The sequence below is a fragment of the Quercus lobata genome, chromosome 3 (genome assembly GCF_001633185.2).
Source record: "Quercus lobata isolate SW786 chromosome 3, ValleyOak3.0 Primary Assembly, whole genome shotgun sequence".
Classification (NCBI taxonomy): Eukaryota; Viridiplantae; Streptophyta; class Magnoliopsida; order Fagales; family Fagaceae; genus Quercus; species Quercus lobata.
The window spans coordinates 60,656,206-60,681,311 of record NC_044906.1 but is presented as its reverse complement, the minus strand read 5'-3'; the positions used below and the strand labels follow the sequence as shown (position 1 = coordinate 60,681,311).

The window sequence follows — 25,106 nt, the reverse complement described above, 5'->3', positions numbered from 1 at the left end:
TTTTATTGCCTTTAAAAGGGGGAAAATGTTAAAGATACAAACCTTTTATAAATTAACAATGTGATAAATGGTTATTGGTAAGTAAAAAAATGATATAAGTTGTGGGTTCAAATACAAACTAATAAGAATTTGCTATCTCAATAGTTTGTAAAAATATTATAGAAAAATTTGTGGCTATATTATTACTCTTAAAAGAATCAATGGTATTGTTAGGGGGCCAAAGTATAATTTTTATAAAACAAATGCTAAAATTAATACCTATATATAAAATAATATTTATTAAAAAAAAATGGTGGGCATTGCCCTCCAAGTCCTAGCTTAGCTCTATCCCCGCTTGGAGCCCAAGATTAATATTTTTTATGCATTTTTTATATAAAGAAAACAGCTAAAATACCATTCACACCTAGTCAAAAATGGCAGCATTCATATGTCCTTGTGATGACATTAACTTTTGTTGATTATTATTATTATTTGGCTCAATGGATAAGTTCAATTCAAAGAAAACCAGAGATAAAGGCAACTCCAGAAATTATCTGTAAATTACACAATATAAGTCAATAGCTTAGACAAAATTGGCCTCTCCATCTCTTTTTTTTTTTTTTTTTTTTTTTTTTGAGAAACCTGCTTCATTATCATTAACCAACATAGGCCAAATAAACCTGAACAATACACTGAATGTTTGGTGATACATCTTCCATCCAGACTCTTAAATTGGGTGAGTTTATTGCCCATCTTGCTAAAGCATGAGCTACATTATTTCCTTGACGACGAACATGAGAAAAACTGTGATTAACAAAAGAGGAAGCTAAACATGTAGTGTCTTGAATCACATGCCCGTGTAAGGCTAAGGATAGATCAGTGCTACTTAACTCTCTGTAGATAGTATTTGAATCACCTTCAATGACAACTCTTGTAAAGCCAATCTCTAGAGCCAACTCAACTGCTTTCCTGGCTACCATCGCTTCCACTTGGGCCATCGTTGTTGGAAGAGGGATCAACTGTGATAGTGCAGCCATGACCGCACCTTCTGCATTACGAATGACCACTCCTATACTAGCTCGTCTTTGATCCGCAAAGGTCGCGCCATCATAATTAACCTTGTACACCTCTGGTTCTGGCGACTTCCATCTCATATGATTCCTGTGTTGTACTGTCCTTGTTGCTTGATGGAGACTTTGAAACTCTACTTTCCTTTCCTTGGACAGAGGGAGTATATGGTTTATAGGACACACAGCCTCCTTGAACTAGATTTGATTTTGTCGATTCTAGATGGTCCAGCCTGTGAACGCTAGGAGTTCAGCATCCTTCCTTTCCAAGAAAGCCTTCTGGAAGATTTCCTTGATATTGCATCCTTGCATAGATGCTAGCCAACTCCATTGAGCATTCAAGCTCCAAGCCACTTGCAAGTTAGAACAATAAAAAATAGCATGTGCACAATCTTCATCGTACACTCTACAATTCTCACAGAGGGCAGACGTGGTGATTTTGTTGCGAAACAAGTTCCACTTCGTTGGTAGAGCTTCTTTGCATGCTCGCCAAACAAAGTTTTTCACTTTACTCGACACCTGCATCCCCCATAAATTTCTCCAAAAACTTCGAATCAATAGCTGGTGTTTGTTGTGCATCAGAACTATCTTGTAACATTTTCTATCCCAATTGAACTGAGTACCGGCCTGATGGGGTAAATTGCCAAACAATTGCATCGACTTGGCTAGTGGAACTCAAGAGAATACTCTTGATGACTTCAGCTTCAGCTCTTTCAAAGACATGATCAACTACTTCATCTCCCCACTTCCTCTGGACCGGATCAATCGGTACCTCAACATATGAATGCTCTTGTCCAAATATCACTGGTGTGGTGATTCTGGCATTATGTCAAGCCAGTTGTCAGACCAAATCTTGATCTATTTGCCATCCCCTACTCTCCACAATGCTCCTTTTGCTATCACATCCCTGCCTACAAGGATACTTCTCCATGCATATGAAGCTAAAGGGGGGTCTATGGCCTCTAAGATCGATCCTCTAAGGAAGAATCTTGCCTTAAAAACTCTATGGAAAAGACAATTTTCATCATTGAGGAGTCACCACGCCAATTTAGGCAACATAGCCTCAATGAATGTCGTGAGATCCTTAAATCCCATACCCCCTTGATCTTTTATATTGGCGCAACTCATTCCACTTTACCCAATGGACTTTTCTTCGGTCTCCCCTTTGACCCCACCAAAACTTCCAAACAAGAGTCTCTAACTCATGAAACAAAGTAACCGAGAGTTTAAAACAGCTCATTGTATAAGTGGGTCTGGCTTGAATGACGGATCTTATTAACACCTCCCTTCCGGCTTGTGATAACAACTTTCCTTCCCAACCTTGTGGGTGCTTCCAAACTCTTTGCTTCAAGTGCTCAAAGCTTACCCTCTTGTTTCTCCCCACCATGGATGGCAAACCAAGATACTCTTCATAATTTTTCAAAGTGGACACTCCCAAATCATCCATGATTTTTTGTTGCATGTCAATGGGAGTGGACTTACTAAAAAAGAGCGCTGTTTTATCTCGATTTAATTTTTGCCCCGAAACTCTTTCATAAGAGGATAAAATCTCCAATACTTTTTGATAATCATTAGAAGTAGCCCTACAAAACAAGAGGTTATCATCTACAAAAAATAAGTGTGTTAGTTTCAAACCATTTCTATAAATAGATACCCCTTGGATGTCTCCATTGCTTGCTGCCTTGTGGATCATTCTATGAAGGCCCTTCGAACATAACAAAAAAAGGTAGGGTGATAACGGGTCACCTTGACGAATCCCCTTACTAGACTTTATGTTTCCACATGGCTCTTCATTAACCAAAAAAGAATAAGTTACCGAAGTAACACATTCCATAATTAGAGCAACCCACGGCTTATGAAAGCCCATTTGCACCATGACGTCTTTTAAAAAGGACCACTCAATACGATCATAAGCTTTGCTCATGTTGAGTTTGAGTGCCATATAGCCAGACTTCCCAGAATTGTGGTTCTTCATGTAGTGTAAGGTCTCATATGCTACTACAATATTGTTCGTAATGAGACGGCCTTTAATAAAGGCACTTTGATGTTCGTATATTATATAAGGCAGCACCTTCTTCAACCTATTAGCGAGCACCTTAGAGAATATTTTATACAACACATTACATAAAGAAATTGATCTAAACTCCGTTACCCTCTTCGGATTCTTTGTTTTTGGGATCAATGTCACAAAAGTATGATTTAAAGGACTAGGAAGGGAGCCAGAATTCAAAAAATTGAGAATAGAACCACTTACATCACCTTTTACCAAATCCCAAAAATTCTAGTAGAACAATGGGGGCATTCCATCCGGACCCGGTGCTTTTAAAGGAGCCATTTGCTTCAATGCATTGTCAATTTCCCAAGTTTGGAACTGACTGGTTATAATCCCATTCATTTCCTCGGTCACCACTCTAGGAATGGAGTCTATCTCAGCAGTCAATTCAATCAGATTAGATGAAGTGAGCAACTGTTTGTAGTAATCCAAGAACATGTCCAAAATCTAGCTTTGTTCAGTACACCACTCATCCATGTGATTCCAAATACTTGCTATCTGGTTCCATCTCTTCCTTTGGGTGGCTTTACAGTGAAAGAAACGTGTGTTTCAATCATCATCTTTCAGATATAATGTTCGAGACATTTGTCTCCACATCCTCTCCTTTTTCCCTATGAGCACATTAATCTCTTTCTGAATTTGCACAACCCGGAATTAGTTTCTAGTCTGTAATGCCAACTTCTCTTCCTGAGCCAACTCTTTTCTCTTCTTTTCCAACTCTTTTCTAACACTACCAAAGCATTTTTGGCTCTATCGAGTGAGTTCTTTGCCACGGTTTTCTATTTTCCTAAGCACATGGTGATCGTCACCTTTATCGTAGCTTGCTTCCCAAACGCCTTCTACAGTTTCCCCACACCCTTTATCTGCCAGCCACATTTCCTCAAATCTAAACGGCTTCTTCTTCTGCTGAAACTCCAAACCAGCTTGTTCAATCCATAGAGTTTATGATCCAAAGTCGTACTATCCACATGATGTACCCAAGTACCTAGAAAATTCGAAAACCATTTAGCCGTGGCTATAGCCCTGTCTAGTCTCTCCTAAATTGACACACCGGTACGATAATGTTTGCTCCACATAAATGGGAAACCTTTGAAACTCAAGTCCATGAAGTTGCACTCGTCCAACACCTCTTTAAAGAGCTGCATGAGCACGTGGTCACAACCTCCCCCCTGACTTCTCTGAATGTTTTATCACCTCATTGAAATCTCCAGCACATAACCAAGGTAATGAATTCTGCCCATTCAATCCATGTAGGAGATCCCAAGATTCATGCTGCTTATGTGTTTCAGGCTTGCCGTAGAATCCGGTGAAGCGCCAAGCAAAATCTGAACTTTTGTTGATGATAGCATCGATGTGGTTAAGTGACGAAGAAACAACTTCAACTTCAGTATCATTCCTCCAAAACAATACTAATCCACCTCCTCTAGTAATCCTTGGAACAACATGTTTGTGATCAAACCAAGTCCTTTCCTTCACATAATCTAGCCTAGCTTCGCCTGTCAATGTTTCAGCCAAGAACACTACAGAGGGAGCTTTTGCTTGCACCAATTCCAAAAGCTCTTGAACTGCAAGTTGGTTCCCAAGCACAACTCATTGCTTCTGGCGGGGCTGTGAACTAGCCTCCGCCAAGATAGGAAAATTCTCTTTATCATTACAAGAAACCAGAATTTTTTTGCTTGGTAACTCACTCTGATCAGTAAACATGGTGATCTAGCATTTCGAACCGATCTTATTGTCATTGGTAGCATGAATATTAGCATTAATAACAGGGGAATTATCAACTGGTCGGGGGAAGCGCTTCCATTTTGCTTGAAAAGTTGCATCAATATGCCCGGGTCTCTGAGAAGTGTTTGTTACATCTTGGAGAGGTGCATCATGACTCCCATGAGACGTGTGTATCAGTTTGTGGGCCTGTTGTGAACACCGATTTTCTTCTAAACCATTCCTTAGTTTTTCCAAGTCAAATAGTGGAGACGTTTCCTTATTTAGGACAGCTGTCTCGGCTTAGGCTAATTTAGAGGGGTTGACGTAAATACCAAGATCCTTGTCAATCTCCCTGATTTTCTATGAAAAATATTCTCCCATATTTTCACATTCCTGAAGAGACGAATTTGGCTTTCCAAGTTGAGACGTAGCATCACGAGCTTCGGGATTTGGAAATTCCATAAAATCCACCTCCATAGCAGAGGTTTCCATTTCAAAATTATTCATCGTTTCCAACAGCTTCGCCTGAGTATGGAATTACTTCCCTTCCCAGCGCCACCTTGTGGAAATATTCTCTGCTCTCCCCTCGTAAAAATCTGAAACATGTACGACATTCTTCTTGGATGGGCCGGTGTGGTTTGCACGTAACCAAGAACCAAACTGCTGAGATGAGATTTGTAGAGAACCCTTGCTTTCAATCCAGATATCATAGTCCTTATCACTGTGATTGAAGCAACCACACCAATAGCATATGTTAGGAAGGTGCTCGTACCTGAAATTAACCCAAACTTTCTTACCACCCTCCACCTTTATTACTCGACCCCTACACAGAGGTTGGTAGACATCCAGAGTGACTCGAACTCGCACATAGTTACCACCCTCACACTTTGAAGCTTCTGTTGAGCGATCCACCACCCCACTCGACTCGCAAAAGTCCTCTGCTATTGACTTAGACCTATAACTGATAGGAATATTATGGATTTGAACCCAAAAAGATACCTTATCAAAAGTCAGATCTTCAAGGGGAGTAAGCCTATTGTACAGTTGAAGTACTACCAATAATTTGTCAAAACTCCAAGGTTCCCTAGATAAGATACGATCCACATCCTCGCTATTGTCAAAACTGAACAAAACCTTGTGTGCAGCTTCATTGCTAACTGTGAATCCATTATCAACACACCATAAAGGCTTAAATGTCCTCGCCACTGCATCCATGTTGAGAGCTCGCCTTGTTAGAAAAAATGCTGCAATAAGGTGCTCTGTAGAACAGTGATCTCTCTTTATGCATATGTCATCACCTTCTCTTTCAGAAAGGGAGAGGCAATTCCAATGTTTCGTGAGATCATCCATGACCTAAATCTCAGAAAAGAAAAGAGAAAAGGATGGATGAGAGCCTAAAAAGATAAAGAAAAAACTGTTTCCCAATTCCCCAAAGAAAAGATAAAACCACTAGCCCTACACATAACATTGTCACGTGAAGGGAGATGAATCCTTACAAGAAGGAACGACAATTCTACAGCCTAAGAACAGATGGGAGCCACCTCTCTTAGCAACAGAGAAATAAATAATGTGAAGCTTTATCAAAAAATCGGCCTCTCCATCTTATTAGTTCTGTTAAATATATAACTCATAGAAAATGGTCAAGTAATGTGCATGTAACCACTTTACTGGAAAAAAAAAAAATATATATATATATATATATATTTTGCAAATAATACAAGCATAGCATATGCTCATTTTTTTTATATAAATTATAGTTAACAACCTCATGCTCAACAAAACAAAATTGATAGTATGACATATGGGATCATTTTACTACTAGCTGATCCACACTGTAGGGATCTTTTTAGTAATTTTTTTAAAATATCCAGATGTCAATAAATGAGAGATTGGAATTTCTTAATATTTATATAAAATATTATGAGAAGAGTATTTATATTTTATATAAGTTGATGGTATGTGGATTGCAATTTAGTGAATTACATACATTAATACACTCTTCATTAAGATATATGAGAATTAGATATATGAGAATTAATAACAAGTTATTCAAGTTAGGTATGACCTATTAGTCAAACAGATTATTAAATGAGTCATTTGTATTGACCTTTACATAACTTTTTAATTAAATAGGTTAAATGTATCGTATTGGGTCGACTTGTTTAATAAACTAGTCGTGTTAGGTGAGAGCTCAATTAGTATGAAAACACTAATGCTTGTTTAGACCCCTAATTTTAAATAACACGGCTTAATTGCTTTTACTCTAACTTATCTAAGTGCAAAACAAGGGTAAATGAAGCTCAATAACTGAAACTACTCTCTAAGCCATAACCACAAGCAAGCAATAATAAATATAAGGCTTAAAGAGTAAGGGAAAAGAAATACAAACACAAGATAATACCGAAACGTGTTATCGAAGAAGAAATCGAAAAACTCGACTAAAAACCTCTCCGCGACCCTTTAAGTCAAAATCGATCCACTAGTGAATAAGATAGAGTACAAGAATATCAAAAAGACCCTCCAAGCCTAATCTACCCAATGTACTTGAGCCCTCCAAGCTCCTACTATCAACAGACTTCTCGGAGTCTTGTCTTCACTAGTTATCCATATTCCACAATACCACCTGATTGCATTCGCCAAGCCTCACCAGCTTCTTTTGGCAAATCTCAAATGCTTCCCAAGCTCCAAAATATTCTCTACACTCTGAATAGGCATGGGTTGTGTTTGGGTACAAATCTTATCTTAAGGTATAAAAATGGGAAAGGGAAATGAGAAGAGACTACAAAATAATTCTCACTTAAAGATGAGTAGCTCTCTCTCTCTAAAAGGTGGGTGTGTTGTAGAAACCTCTCTAGGGGTTTTCTCTGAATAGCCTTTGTTCGGGGGCCTTTTTCGGTTGCTTGGCTACTTCTTGTCCGCTAGAGGGGTGACCTTACTAGGCCCAAGTTGTGTTTGGGGAGTTGCATCCAGAACTTAACATTGGGCCACATGGTCCAATGGCAACCGATGTACTTTTAAGCCTACAAAACCATTAAAGCCAAAGTCTAAGAATCATGATAATGGTTGAATAAATATATAATATGTGTTTGATATAATAATTTTGATTAGTAGTTGTAATAAAGTAATATGTATTTAAATGTGAAGTAATCATATACTCAATGATGTAAATTTAAAGATATGGAAGCAAAGTCACTTATCTTTTTATGGTTTGTAGCTCTAGCTATGTAGCATCAATGAGATAATAGTATTCCAGCAAAATGACTCCCGCCGTAAAGAGGCAGTTTGCCATGATAACTTCAATATTGAAGGGAAAAAATGAGTACAACTGGAGGGAGAGAGAGTATATCCAGCTATGTGTAGTGGTTGGTTAAGCTTGCCCTCTTATCATGCACTTAAACGAGTTTTCCCTTGACAATGCTCTTTTAGTTGTTGTGAAATTATGAATAGGATTGCCTTCCATGGGAGGGGCTTTTGTAAGATGTATTTGTGTGCCTTCTAAGAGAGATATATTTGTGCTTCTCATGAGAAGGGCTTTGATATAAGATCTTGGTGCCTTCTAGGAGAAGGACTTTAGTATTAGAAATTTATGTCTTCCATAAGAAGGGCTTTTATAAGAGAGGTGGAGAAGAGTATTGAGATGTATTTTTGGGTAGCAAAATAGTAGAATTTCATAATGAGAGAGTATAAGAGTGGAGCTTAGAAGAGTTGTAGTGTGTTATATGTAATGGTGTAGTAAATGTGTATGAGATTGTGTAAGAGAAGTGGAGAAAGAGATATTTAGAGATATGGGTAGCAAGATAGATGTATTTTCAGAATATGAAGAGTGTGATAATGAGTATAAGAAAGTAATGGTGTTGTAGTGTGTTTAGCAAAGCTACTGGGATTTTCTGTTTGAGAATATATGAGAGCTTATGAAGGGCATTTATGAGCTAAAGGCTAAAGAGTTTAGTTCATAATTTGGAAACTAAAAACTTAAAAGCTCAGAACTTCATTAAGAGCTTAAGAAGATTATCAGAGGGGGAGAGAATAGAGAAGTTTATGAAAGAGTTGTTCTTCTCTATTGGTGTGTGTTGGTGTGTTGATGAGGGTTGCTATTTATAGCTGAGTTTAAGAGGGTTTTTAGCAAATAATATCAGCCAAAATTTGTCCCATTCAGCAATAAATCTTCAGTGAATCCATCCTAACATTTGGCAAAAAATGGTATGTTTAGCTTTAAGGTGTTCTTGCTATTTTGGGTAAGAGCTGCTGGGGAAAGAGCAGTAGAAAAAGAAATATATTTTGGCAAGAAAAAGATAGTTACTTTAGTTGGGTTTGGTTTTTAGCCAAATGTGGAAAATCAGTAATGTTAAGGATGTTGGGTCAGCTGTCACAGCTGTCGTAAGATAGCTATTGCTTGGGACAGAAGCAGACGAGGTCGGATGTCAAGCTGCCGGGATTTGAGTATTAAATGACTGATGATATCACTTCTAGCCAGGTGTTAAGTGCTGAACACACTGCTGGTGTTCTGTTGGAAATATTTCCTTTTTTGGTGTTTGTGTTTTTGGTCCAAGATTCTATTACAACTCATTTTTAGTAAGTAATAGAAGGATTGGTTGAAAGTTAATGAAGTTTTAGAGATTTAGTTAAGGTCTCATTGTGTTGTGACTTAATCTTGGTGAGCAAGAAGAGCATTTAATGCTCTACTCTAGCAGCTGGTGGAGGAATATTTGGTCTAATTGTGGCAGAAAACAGTTGGATATTAGAGATATCATGAATATTTTATGTATTTGGAGATTAAAGATAGCCAATCAAATTAGGCCATGTGTTTGAATTGGATTTTAGCTAAAAGTAGTAATGTAGTTTGTGTAAAATAATAAAATGAAGTTTCTAAATTTGCATAGGAACAACTGGAGGTTGAATGAATATTAAAATTGAGTATTTGTCATATGATGAATATTAAGTTTTAGGAAAAGAAGAAATGGAGAGTTTTATCATGTTAACTGCTATGTGATAAGAAAGGTTTACCCATTACACATAGACTCGTCAGAGTTCAAGGAGTTGGAAAAAACATGCCAAGAAACATGTATTTTTATATCAACTTTAAACCACTAGAACTTTACTGAACATAACTCTTAGCCCTCCAAACCACGACTCCTAAAGTTTCCCCAAAAAGACTCACGAGCTTGGATCATAAGCCAAATATGAGATGACATACTTTGGGTTTTGTTGTCATTTTTGTGTAAATATGAGCTCTTACTGGAGAAGCTGCTTTTCATGAGTGTGAGAGAGGTAATATGAGCCGTAAGCTTTGATTCATTGCTTTAGCTCGATCCATATGTTGATGTTGATGATATCGTGGGGTTATGATCCCAATTGATGAAGAGGAAATGTGAACCATGAATCTGCCTCTTGAAGTAAGGATCTTGTGGGTCATGTGAGCCCAATCCATGTAGTTGAATGAGATATGAGCTTATTTTGGGTTTTAAAGAGATTTATCCAAAAAATCAATAATATGTTGATGTGGCGTGGGTTGCTAATGAAGTAGGGCCATGTGGGGTGAAAAAAGAGTCCTCAACAGCCTCCTTTCAATATTGTGATTAATGAGGAGTTTCGTGGGTCACTCGTGACTTGGCCTGAGTCATGAAGTGACTCGCGAAATATAGTCTGCCACTTGACTCTTTAGTTTCCAGCATGTGCTTTTAATGTGACTTTCGTGGTTTGCACTGCTCGCAAGACAAGTCACGAGATTAACTTCTTGAGCAATCCTTACCAATTTTATACTAAACTCAATACAATAAAATCCCACAAAATACAAGGAAATAAATTAATATAATTACAACACTTTTAGTTATGGAATAAGCCAACATAAATATTATGTGAAAAAGCATAACTTAACATTAGGATTGAGGATTCTTGACATATTTACTAAACAGGTTAGGTTTGAGTCAACCCATATAGTCGAATACTCATAGCTCGACACAACATGAATTCGACTACAAACATGAATTGCCACCCCTACCCAAAGATACAACCCGTCACTACGACTCAAAACCCACCACCACCCAATACTACTTTGAAAATAAAAAAATAAAAACCCCGAAATCAACACAAAACTCCCAAAAAAGAAGAAGAAGAGATAAATAAAAAATCAACCCAAAACTACCAAAATAAATGTTAACCCATCGGAAATTCTAATGACCCACAAAACCCAGCAACCCACAACCCATCAAATGACCCACAAAACCTATCACCACTAGGCCCGCCACCAATAAAGCCAATATATAGACCCTAGCAACCAAAAACCAACGTCGACCCACCTATCACTACCATAGGAGAGAAATGAGAATGAAGAGAATCCTTGAGAACAAAGCCACCATCGTGATGAGTGGCTTTAGGCGAAGCAAAAACTATGGTGAGGTTAGCACTTGGCGAGATCGATTGAAGGTGAAGATCACTATGGTGGAGATCGGCAACTTGTGTGTGTGTGTGTGTGTGTGTGTGTGTGAGAGAGAGAGAGAGAGAGAGAGAGAGAGAGAGAGAGAGAGATACGTGAGTGAGAGGAGTGAGAAAAATTAGAATAAATAATGAGAGGAGTGAGAAAAATTAGAATAAATAATGAGAGGAGTGAGAAAAAGAACAAAAAAACTATTTTATTTTTAGCATAGGTGTCCATACTATTCCAATTGGAATGATATTGTTCTTTCATGCCAAATTTATTAATATTTAAAACATTTGATGTAAGAGGTTTTTTGGTGTTTGTTGTGTTAAATATCAAATGTCAAATGTCAAATATTTAGTATTTAGCAAACCAAATGCTAGCGTACTCTAAAGCTAGCTAAATGGTTGTTGTATTGTATTCCAATTGTAAAACTTTTAACGTGTTAACAACTTGTCCTTGAAAAGTTAGCGACTACCTAGCTTGGGAAAATGGACATTTGTCCATAATTTACAAACTATGAAATTAAATACTCATGTTTTGAAACTATTTAGCAAAATGTTGCTGTTTTTGAAACTCGGTTTTAATAAAATTGAGTTACAGTTGGAACTCAATATTAACAATGTCAAGTTCTATGTGTATTTTGCCATTCACATTTTTTTGAAAATTTAAGTGGAACTCGACATTACTAATATTGAGTTCCACTTAAAACTATAAATTGGACTTGATTTTGAGAATATCGAGTTTTACATAAAACTCAATTTTATTAAAATCAAATTTCAAAAACAAAAGTATTTTGTTAAATAGTTTCAAAATAATGACATTTTGCTACATAGTTTGTAAATTATAGACAAATGCCCATTTTCCCCCACTAGCAAATAGATAGGCCCACTTTATTTTTGTCTCTATGTACTAGCCCAAGTAAAGGGACAAAATGGGCTTTTGCCCTTTTCCACAAAACTAATTAGTCTTTTGCCCTTCTTCTCAAACTAAATAGGGAAATGCCCCTCTTTTGAAACTCGACTTTCTCAAAATCGAGTTAAAAAAAAAAAAAAATTCTAAAGCCCTATAGTGACGTTTTTAAGGACCTATAGTGACGTTTGAAGAACCTATAGTGGCGTTTTATAACTTGATATTCACAAAATCGAGTTATAGGCAATTTTATTGCCTATAACTCGATTTTATGAATATCAATTTACGAAACGCCACTATAGGTCCTTAAAAACGTCACTATAGGTCCTTAAAAACGTCACTATAGGGTTTAACTCGATTTTGAGAAAGTCGAGTTTCAAAAGAGGGGCATTTCCTTATTTAGTTTGGGAAGAAGGGCAAAAGGCTAATTAGTTTTGTGGAAAAGGGCAGAAGCCCATTTTGTCCCAAGTAAAGAGTGAAGACAGTTTGCTGACAAGAGAATGATGACAAAAAGCCTTCAATATCATTCACGATCTCCACACTGTTCCAAACTCACTTGTTGAACAGGATTTCATACTGCTTCCATAGTTTTTGTTTTTGATAGTGTTAAAATTTCAGGTGAAGAAGAAAAAATAGTAAGAAACAGAAGCATAAGAAAATAAGAGATCAGAGGAGACACAGAATTACGTGGAAATCACATATATCTTATCTCCCTCAAATGCAACTTGGTTTCACGCTTCTTTTTGAGCATTTACTAAGTGCTAACGCCTCAGTTGCCTCTGCTGACCCCTTCCCCTTAGCAATGTAGCAGTTCCTTGCTAAATAGCCATGCATGCATGGATGCAAGTACGTCAAACGTCTGCTAAGTTTCATAGTTATGCCAAACTATTTAATGAAAGATTTTTGTTCTACGGCATGCAGCTTTGTTTTGCCTGAATATGCGCGCAAAGGCCTCATACTCAGAAATTTTGTGGCGACAAATGGCGGCTATAAAACTTCTTTGTTGCCATACAAGACATACGTGGTCCTTGCCTATCTTAGCTTTCTAGCCATATTGGTGCATCCTCTTTTATTGATAACGTATTACTTGAACTTATGATGTCAATTTTATTATAATTATTTATTATCATACTAACACAATGATGCTTTCTTGTTAATGAAGTTGCAAAGATCTGTAGGTTTCAATTAGTTTAATTGATAAATTCTTTGATAGTTGAATAAGAGAGTTGAAATTCAATCTCTGTCTACACTAAAAATCGATTAGTATCTTACTCTACAATAAAGAGCTATTATCAGAAGCGGGCACTATAGGTTAAAACTTTAAAAAAACAAAAGGTTGCCAAGATCTAAGTCAATATTGGACATCAAAATTTGTTATCAGTTGAAGCGCCCACAATTAATATTTTTGATGAATTTTTATTTAAGAAAACAGATAAAATATCATTCACACCTAGTCAAAAATGACAGCGTTCATATGTCCTTGTGGTGACATTAATTTTTTCTGATTAGTATCATTTGGCTCGATGGATAAGCTCAATTCAAAGAAAACCAAAGACAAAGGCAACTCTAGAAATTATCAGTAAATTATGCATCCGTCAATAACACAGACAAAATTCAACTCAATCTTTACGGTGACGGCAATAGGAATTTTTTTTAAGGTGGTCATTAAAAAATTTAATAAATAAAACTTTATATATAGACAAAAAAAAAAATACACAAATATATAAAATCTTACAATTTTCTTTTACGGATTTTTTTTATTTTGAAATCATTACATAATAATCTCATTATCAAAATGTTGCAAATTACATATCCAAAAAAAATTTAGTTAAATGAAATTTTTCTTAGATTTTTTTCTTTTTGTTGGTGAGAACCTAACATATTGGTAAAAAGACCAAAGTTAAATGACAAAATTTGGTTACAAACTTAGATGTAGCTTAAAAAAATTAATATGTACAATTAAGGCTACAACTCTCACTAAACAAATTAACATGGCTACATATTTTGAAAATCTAATCCTTGAATTACATGGATTTTTATATTCTTAAAATGCATGTTAAATTTTATGCCAATCAAATGTTATTTACAAGTTAATCTATAAAATTATTTTTTATGAATAATTTTAGATTAATAAAACTCAAAATTTAAAATTTTGATTAATGACATAATTATTGTCATTAAAACTTTGCAATTAAGTATGGATGATATAAGAAGAAAATGTAATCTAATGGTGACTTCGTTAAAATTCACATCTAATAAAAAAAAAATATTAAATGGAGTTGTAACCTTAATCTACAATCAAGTTTGTTGTCAAACTTTGTCCAAAGTGTAGTTATGTTGGGCCTAAAAAAATTTAGGGTGGTCACAATTTTTTTGAAGGATAAAAAAATTAAAAGTTTTTAAAATTTTTTATATAATAATAATAATTTTTTCCAAATCATGGTGGTCCCATGACCACCCTGAACCCAATGTGGAGCTGCCCCTGCCTCTCCATGTTAAATGAGTCAATTTGAATAATTCTACCTCGTGGTTAACAATACAAAATTGATAGTAGGACATATGGGATCAATTTACAGCTAACTAATCCAAACTCTAAGATCTTTTTACTCAATTTTTAAAAATATATCTAAATTTTTTTATAAAATATTATGAGAATAGCTAGTATTTATATTTTATATAAGTTGATGGTACGTGGATCGCTACTTAGTGAATTACATATATTATTAATACACTATATATATATATATATATATATAAAACTAATAAGCTTGCCACTTTTAATCTGCTATCTAGTTGTCAAAGCATATATAATTTCCAGATAAAATTAGTAGAAGTAATAAAATATAATACATAGAACAGTAGAGAAAAAAATGTAATCAACCCTAACAAATTAATTTGTCATAGGTTCATGCAAAATATTTGGGACCAAGGCTTAGCTGTTGTTGTGTTGTATTCCTATTCTAAAACTTTTAATATATTAACCAGTCGTCCTTGAAAAGCTAGCAACTGCCTAGCCAATAGATAGTCCCATTTTATTTCTGTCTCAACGTACTAACTCAACCGAAGAGTGAAGACATCTTGCTGACAAAGAATGATGACAAAAAGCCTCCAATATCATTCACTCTCCTCACTGTTCCAAACTCATGACTTGTTGAACAGGATCTCTTCCCACTTCCATAAGTGTTTTTTTGATAGTGTTAAAATTAAAGGTGAAGGAGAAAAACAGTGAAAAGAAATGGAAGCATAAGGAAAGAGATCAGAGGAGACATGCAAAGAATTACGTGGAAAGCACATATATCTTATCATCTCCCTCAAATAAAACTTGGTTTCCCTCTTCTTTCTCGGCATTTACTAAGTGCTTATGCCTCAGTTGCCTCTGCTGAATTAGTTATAACTTTCTTTGTCATTACCTTTACTCCTTCCCCTTACCAGTTCCTTGCTGGATATAGCCATGCATGCATCCATGCAAGTACATCAAACGTCTGGTAAGCTTCATGGTTATGCCAAATTTTTTCATGCAAGAGTTTTGTTCTAACTTTACCATGAAGTCCCTTAAATTTAGGGGCCGAGCTACACTTAGCAATGCCCCCCTCCCTGCCCCCCAAAAAATAATTTTTAAAACTTCGTAATGTGTGTATATTTTGCAATTTTTAATAAAAATATTAGACTTTAAAATCAGTAGTTGGCCTGCCTCTCCAAAAAATAAGAGCAGGCCCTACAAAAAATAATTGAACAGCTAATAGTTGGGTTCCAAAAAAAAAAAAAAAAAAAAAGAGTTGTTAATAGCAACAAACTATATATCCACTTTATAACAAAAAAAAAGTACTGCTTGTTTTCAGTTCTTTCCTTTCTTCGTTGGTAAGTTTTGGTTGTTGAGTTCAAATAATACGTTTTTAATAAAAGTAATTTTCTCTTAGAGTTATCTTATTTTATTTGGGACTAAGTCTTTTCATTTTTTTTGGTTAAATTTTAAATTATTTCTCAATTTAGTCAGAAGATATTAAATGAAAAAAAAAAAAAAAAAAAAAAAAAAAAAAACCTACACTATGGAAATGTAATGTTAGGGGTAACAATACTTAAAAAGAAATCTTGTCTTGCATGTGCACATATACACACATTTATAATTTTTTTTTTTTTTCAATTTGGGACTATGTATTTTATTGTTATTGTTGTTACTAAGTGTCCAATTTTTTTTCCATTGCTTGATTTAGACTAAAAATGTTGAATGAAAAAAAAAAAGAGGATATTTAATGTTGGGTGTGATATTACTCCAAAAATGAGAGATTTTAAAAAATTACAAATAAATAACAGTAGTACACTTTTGTACATATTGATGGCAAAGTAGACAATTTTTATATACTCATTAAAGTTTATATATAGACAGAGAGAGCTGTATAAATTTATGTATATATGAATATGTAATTCGCAATTCAGCCCCTCAAACTAAAATTTCTGTTTACAATTAACCAAACTTTGAGAAGATTTTACATTTTCTGATCTCCTTCTATATTTTTCTCAAGAATTCCAGCTATTAGAATTTTTGACCATTATAGAAAACTAATGTTGTTATTTCGAAAACTTAATTAGCAATGAATTCAACACGGTATCTAATAATGAAATGTAAATCTCGTTGTAGTTATTGGAGTCAAGGCCAAATTCCCTTTGGTATCTTCTTTCTTTAGGGAATTTTGCATTTATTTAACTCAAAAATGATATAGAATGACTCATAGAAAAGAAAAAGGGACTTTTTTCTTTTGGGACTTTAAAGTCTTTAATTATTTGTTATATTATTTGTTCACTCAATTGATTTGTCTCTTCAGGTCCAAATTCCACTCACGTAAACTTACATGCAAATCTAATGCTATCTTGCTAGCTAAAAGTATGACTTTTAAATTCATTAAAAAAAAGGGACAATCAAAAAAGACATTTGGAAAACTTTTATTCGAAGACTGTCTAGAATCTCTAATGGGATACGATCATTACTAAGAAACTTCTTTATAGGGTTGGAATTCATTTATATTATGTACCTATTTACATCCATCTGTAAATGTGTGTATATATATGTTTATTGAGTTTTACTAATGCGTGCTCTTAAGGCATATATTAGTAAACTATTTTAGAAAATTTTTTATGAAAAGTGATTAACTATTTTTTTTTTACAGATTTTTCAATTTTTCATAAAAACTTTTCTAAAATGGATAATTAATATATGTCATAAGGGCATATATTAACTGGACCCTATATATCTACACACGCACAAAATATGTTTGTTACTTTATGTCAATTTTACAAACCATTTTTTTTTTTTTATAAGGTTATTAACTGAATTTTGGTTGTTACTCGTTAGAGATATTGACTAATAGTACTTGTACTATTGTACCAAAGACTTCTTACGCAAATTTTTACTTGGACTACAACTTCACACCTTAATTACGAGTTTTTTAATGGTAAAGCAAAGATGATAATTCTCCACCTTCAAGAAGCCCAAATTGGAGTCCTAGTCATTTTCTTCATCTTCCGCACCTCCATGAATTTTTTAACTTTCATGATTTCATCTCATTTGTGATCTTATTATCATTGTTATTATTATTATTGTCATATGTGTGTATCTATGTATATATGTATGACCCACTCATCGCTGCACTAAATAATTTTCAAACATCAACTTCAATATTTGCTTCTCCAAATGTCAAACACAAAGACAAATTTGTTAGTTTTGACATGTGTATGATGAGATTTTTCAAATAAGATCAGTGGTACTATATATTAGTCTATGAAGATTTATGCATCTAATCTAACTAGATGTGTCTGTCATTCCAAATCTTACTTATATATGGTTGTTTTAGTATGTTAGTATGAAATACTAAATAAAAACAAAAATATAGACTATCAATTGAATTAATAAATAAAAGGAAGAAAAAAAAATCAGCAACCATAATATAAATAAATAGAAATTAAGGTTAATAGAAATGAAAAAGGAAATAAGAGAAGAAATGGAGGAGTGGAAAGATTAAGGAACACTTTCACTATGAGTGATAAGGTAAGTAAAAAATACAAGGAGAGATGGAGAAAGACTAACAAAAGGAGACTTGAGGGGCTAGTCAATTTCATTTGAAGGGGCCAATTCTAACAAATATTCTTCAGGGCTTGTTCATATATCTTGAAAAATCTATTGCGTGCTAGTGTTCCTGGAACCATAATTTTCCAACTATTTTAAAGCGATTTTTGAGTTGTTTTGAGGAATGTAAGATTCTAAATTACGATTTTGATAACTTGGATCCAAACATTCAACGCTAGAGGAAGTTCACAGCAAATCAAATTAGATTTATAAACCATTTCTATGTGGAATTTCAAGGTTGTGGAATTCCTCATTCATATATATATATATATATGGTTGGGTTCCAGTCATACTTAGTGTAATTCTAAACAATGTTACACCATCTAATATTTTTTAATTAGATGTGAATTTTGATAAATTCACTACTGGATTACATTATCTTCGTATATTCTCCATGTTTACAAAATTTAAAAATGATCAAAGATTAATAGTCATATTATCGAACAATTGTTTAAATTCAAGTTTTTGAAATTTAAAATAATGTATAAAAGATGAATTTATGGATCGAATGGTAAATTATATCTGTTAGGTTCCAAAAGTTTAGAACAATTGGCAAACCGTGAACACAAACTTGTCTAGATATAGATCCTAGAATCTATAGGTATTATTAGACAATGCTCAAGGTGTTACAAGTCAAGATTCAAGAATATACAAGTTGCAGAAAAAAGAGTTCAGAATCTGCCTAGTTTGACCGATAAAAAGACAGGCTCGACCGATGAATCTGCAGAATTTTAAGTTCAGTCCAATAGTGGTTCAAGCCCAAAAAGGATTAGGGTTTTAGATCTACTTCTTCTAGTATATAAAGGAAAACCTAGGCACATTTTATTATAACTTTGGCGGTGCTTTTGTGAGATCTAAAAGGTTCTATGCCTTCCTCTATCAAAGTCACTACTAGATATCACTCATATCTTTAGAACCGATAGATCTGAAAGTTGCTACATGAAGATCAACAATAGTTGAAGATTTAAACCTTCAAGGGTAGTCTTGGAGTCACAAATAGGAGAGTTTGTGTTGCTGAACCTTTGAATGGAATCTCAAAGTTACAAGTGTGGGTGCTTATGTTGTAAAGGCAAAGGAAATAAGTAGTTCATGGACTCGGGGCTATCATGGGTTCGTGGTAGTAAGTTTTACGTGTAGTAATAATAGGATATTTGTGGTTTAAGTCTTATTGTAAACTTTAATTCTTTCTAGTGAATTTGCTTTCTATCTTAAGGATAGCTAGGTTAAATCCTCCCCAGATTTTTTACTGGTTTGGTTTTCTTGGGTGATCATATCATTATATTCTTTATTTTCGTTACTTTACATGATATGACTTTATTATTTTAACCTAAATCTGAATAATAAACCTAAGTATTCACTTGGTTAATTAATTAGGATAAACAATCTGGTTTATAGGAATTTAAAAACCCAACAATATTTGATTGACATGAAAATTGGCATATATGTTAAGAACATAAAAAACATGTAATTCAATGATTGGATTTTCAAAATATGAACTTAATAACAAGTTAATGGAGGTGTGACATTGTTTAAAGTTATACTAAATATAACTTGAACCCAACCTCTCTCTCTCTCTCTCTCTCTCTCTCTCTCTCTCTCTATATATATATATATATATATATATATATAACAGAAAAACAAGAGTGAGTGGGTTTAGGTTATCCACTTTAGATTTAGTGTGAGAAAAATCCTAAAACCTTGAAATTTTAATTGAATACAAACCAATTTGTTGGCCAAAAACAACACAGATTGAGTTGGAATTCAATTCTTAATACTATATGAGTTCATTTAGGTTTTAATTAGGTAAAGGAAACAAGAATCAATCACCCTAATATTAAGCTGGTTAGCTTTGAGGTTGATATCATACCAACCCAAATTAACCTAACCAAAGTTGCAGTTAGATAACACATAGCTCTCATAGTTTTTGAGCTTAATTAAAATGTTATAAACAACAAATTCCAATAGAACCAGTGGTATTAACTATTAATACACTTGATAAACTTTTGTCTTTATTGGTACTAGCTTGTAACCCCATGCGTATGCATGAATATACTTAAAAATATACAATAAGATGCATAATATAATTCCTATATATATAATTGATAGTAATTTTTATATTTTGTTAATTCTTAAATAAATTTTGTAAGGATATTATTTGGTATAAAATGTAAATTGTTCATGTTTTTTTTTAATTATTATTATGAAGCACTTTTTTTTTTTTTTTTTAATGATTCATTTATTCTAGATTCCTTGGTTTTTGTACTTAATAACTCACTTGGATGAATATTTATAATGTGATCCCACATTTGATTCTAAAATTAAGAAATAAAACTCTTTAAGAATAAATAATTTAGGACACATAGCGCAAAATTAAAACTTTATTTTGGAATTCTAATTTGAATCTCTTTCAACTTCACCTATAATTATATATATAGATTACATGTAATATACCGTTAATTGGACTCCCATCATCAAATAGATGTATAACAAATAAAATTTGCATGAGATACTTCTTGTCCATGGTATCTAAATTAATGGGAATGTGGTACAGAACCTAAATGTCCAAGAATATGTAAGTATATCCACATTTAGTAATCGTTTGGATCTCATGTCCAGCATCCACGTTTACAGTTTTGCCTTTTTTTTTTTTTTTTTATCAGTGCCTCTTGCACTATTCATGGGACATGAACAGTGCATTAAGGCAAATAAATAGTGTTTGGGGAAGTGAATAGTAACCTAATTTTATTTATTTATTATTGTTAACAGCAATAAGTTTTCAGTTTTAGACAAAATAAGCGGTATCCAAACACACTCTTAGTTTGATAAGAAATTTGATAAGATTTTTAGGAATGTGCTACATTAGGTTTATTTTTAAGAACCTTTTACATACATATATATATATATATATATATTATTCTCTCAAAAATATCCTTAGATTTATATATATAATTTCACTCAGTTTTATAAATATTATATATTAAGTGTCTTACCTATCACCTTTATGTTGCTTTTTTTTACAAATAATAGTAAGAAGAAAATATAAGCTGAGTTAAGTAAAATATCCTAAAATCATAGTCTAACATTAGCATCTATAAGACTAAATTAATTATTTCAATTTTTTAAAGGTTTATCTTGATTGGCTTATCAATCAAAGTTTTTTGTGTGGATATATATACACACACAAAGTTGAATACATAACATATACTAACTTTTATTTTAATTAAAAAGAGTATTTTTTTCTTAAAAAAATAAAATAAAAGTTAGAAAGAGTATTAAATTGGATATAAATCTATAATTATTACTTAAAATAGAGAAAACATAATCTTTTCCAGATATGAAAATGTACTAGGAATGTCAAATTTTTCGCCTTGCTTGACCTAAACTTACCTCCTGCGAAATTTTCTTGTCTCAAAAAAAGGCATGGCGTGGATGGGTTTTGCCGCGTGACCCGCCTTGTCTTCCCCCACCTCAGCATGAGTGGACATATATATATATATATAACAAAACTTAGATACAGCACCTTAGATTTCCCTTTTGAAATTAAGCCACTTGTCAAGTTAAAAAAATAAAATAAATGACATTAAAAATGCTCTTTCTTTTTTCTCCTTTGACCCGTGGCAAACCCAATGGTTTACGCTTCAGATCTCTCAAACTTCTCACCCTCAATCTTACAAGCATCGATGGCTTTAGATCTCTCAAACTTCTCACCATCAATCTTAGAAGCATCGATGGCTTTAGATCTCTCAAAAAAATCTCATAAGAACTCAATGGCTTCAAATGGGATTTGGAGCTCTATACCAACTAATGACCTTTTTGGATTGCTCCTTCCCTTTAAGTGGCTCTATTGATCTTTATTGTTTCTTCAAAAGACATCTCAATGCTCTGCGCCTCTGCCTATAGAAGAATAACCTCTCTTAGAAAACTCCAAATCTTAACAGAGTGTTGGTTTAGGGTTAATTTTTATATTTTAATAGATATGGATTGAAGAAGATTAAAGCTAGACATAATTGCATGAACAGCAAAATCTTCTATGCAAATAGCTTCCGTAAATCATAGTGTATGAGGGCTTGAATCATATTACAGTTTCTTGAAAGCAATAGCAGTTGATGGTTGACAATAGCAAGAGCTAGCCTTGTTTATGATTGTCCTCAGCAAAAATTTCCAGCCCCTTTGTCCTTCTTTTGCTTGATTTTGATGAGAAGTCCTGAACCCATCGGGTGTTTCTGAAATTGGGGTGAGAAGTTTGAGAGATCTAAACTGTGAAGCCATTGGATTTTCTTGCGGGTTAGGCAAAAAGGAAGAAGAAGAAAGAAAGATGTGTACAATTTCAACGCCGTTTGCATTTCTTTTTCTTTTTTTTTCTTTTTTTATAAATTTCACTGGTGGCTTAATTTCAAGAGGTGAACCTAAGCTACTGTATCTAAGGAGTTGTATCTAAGTTTTGTTCATACATATATATATATATATATATGTAATTTAATGTTTTTATATATGTTCTATTTACAATTAAATTCTTTTATATATTCTACTGTCATCTTTAAGACACGTCATTCTAAAAAAAAAAAAAAATCTTTTAGACACACGATACTCATTCCATTCATTTCCTTTTCATTTTTTTTCCCTCATTCGTATCTTATCAATAACAGTCACCTACTTATAAATAAATAAATAAATAAATAAAAAACCACCTCTATAATTAATTAGGGATAATAAATACTTCCATCATGCACACTACCCTTCTCCAATCCCACATTAACCTTTCCCATCATAAAAAAAATACGAGGTGGTAATGGAAAATCCATGATCTGATTCTGAATTTCTGATCCCACCTAGTCTGATTGTCATCCTACACATTACCATATATACAAAGACAGAACACTAAATATGAGAGATTGGACCATTAACAAGATATAAATAATTTTTCTCAAAAAAAAAAAAAAAGAATAATTAAGAAAGGATATTGAAACTTTATTCTATTTAAGTAGTAACGCTAGTATTAAGAATGTTTTGAATATCATTTAGGACCATTTTGATTTGTCCATTGGAACTAAACATCTTGATGCTAGCCTATTTCAATGTATTGTTTCAAAATCAAATGGTATTATATATGTTATGAAATTTATATACCTAAGCCTGGATCACATGATATTATATCATATCAAATTATTAATTCAAAGTCAAATAATGCACATTCTTAATTAATATCATAGTTACATAATATAAATATATATATAAAATGTCATATGTAAGTAAAGAAAAATATATTAATGAATAAAAAACTGTCATATGTGAGTAGAGAAAAAAAAAAAAACTCATTTGTTAAAATAAAATAATAATAAAATGTTATATATGAGTGAAGCAATAAAAAATTGGTTTAGGAAAAAAAATAACAATTTGTTACATATGGACCAAAAGCATAATACATGATAGAATTTAGTGGAATAGATTGAAATGAATGGAACGTCATGAAAATTTAAAATAAGATGTAATAGACGGGTGATTTGTAGTTTTGGTTAATTAATTGGAATGAAAAATTATATTTGTATTGGGGGTAATTATTGAGTACTCATGAAGTATTATAAATGCGTTTTTTCCCTTTCACATAATTATGGGTTACACTAATTAAATTTATGGTGAGATCCACAATTCATGGGAAAATTATGGTGGATCTCAGAGTACACATTTGTGGTAGAGGAAGAAGTACATATTTATGGTACTCTATGAGTATTCAATAATTTTACTTGTATTGGAAGGAGCAAAATGAGATTCATATTTTCTTTTTGCTAAACAAATGAGATTCATATTATATATTAACTTTTACACACATATTATATCACAATTGTTTTATCTAACTAGTGTTGGCCGCACGTGCTGCCCTAGTAGTGAGAAAATTAATATAGATTTTGTGTGTGAAACTGTGAATTTTGGCTCACCTAATTTGACTATATTAAAAAAATAGTCTAAGAATATAACAAAATATCATAATATTTTCACAATATCTTCATTTTTAGGATCTGAATAGATATATTTTTTATTTTATTTGAGAGAAATGCTACATTCATAATATTTTTAGAACAAATTCTAAATGACAAGTTATTATTGGTTTTAAACTGATAACATTGTTATTGTTATTCTCAAAACATTTATTTTCAATTATGATTGGTCACAGTCTCATATTTTATTATTTTATTTCGACTTGTAAGAAATTGATATTTCAATATTTGTAAAAATATTGTGAAATTTGTTGTGCCAATATAATAATATATATGTCAGCTTACATAAATATTTAAAAGAAAAAAAAAACACAAACCGATTACTGGGCAAAAAAAAAAAAACTTTAGTCACGGTAGAAATTAATGTTAAAATATTGTGGACTTAGCATTTTTTTTATTTGATCTATAAGAAACTGAGATTTCAACAATTGTGAAAATATTGTGTTAATAATAATTGTTGTAACATTTTTTCAAAACATTTATTTTTAGTTGTGGTTAGTCACAGGCTCATATTTTATTTCGACTTGTAAGAAATTGACACATCAATAATTGTGAAAATATTATGAAATTTGTTGTGTCAGTATAATAATATATATGTCAGCTTACATAAATATTTCAAAGAAAAAAAATACAAACCAATTACTAGGAAAAAAAAAAAACTTTAGGCATTGTAGCTACGGTGCTAGTTGAATATACTAAAAGCACTATAGCTCCAGTGCTATCCATCAATAATAGCTTACTTATGATTTATTGTGAAATTAATGTTAAAATGTTGTATATTTAGCGTTTTTTTTATTTGATATATAAGAAACTGAGATCTTAACAATTGTAAAAATATTGTGATAACAATAAGTGTTGTAACATT

At 32.9% G+C, this 25,106-nt stretch overlaps 1 protein-coding gene across 1 annotated transcript; it reads right to left on the bottom strand.

Moving 5' to 3' along the window:
- Positions 1-494: 494 nt before the first annotated feature.
- On the bottom strand, positions 495-1,133 carry LOC115981198. The gene is made up of 2 exons (XM_031103363.1): positions 660-1,133; positions 495-533 (listed from the first exon to the last, which is right to left on the bottom strand). The coding sequence occupies exons 1-2, from the start codon at positions 1,131-1,133 to the stop codon at positions 495-497; spliced, it is 513 nt and encodes a 170-aa protein (XP_030959223.1).
- Positions 1,134-25,106: the final 23,973 nt, after the last annotated feature.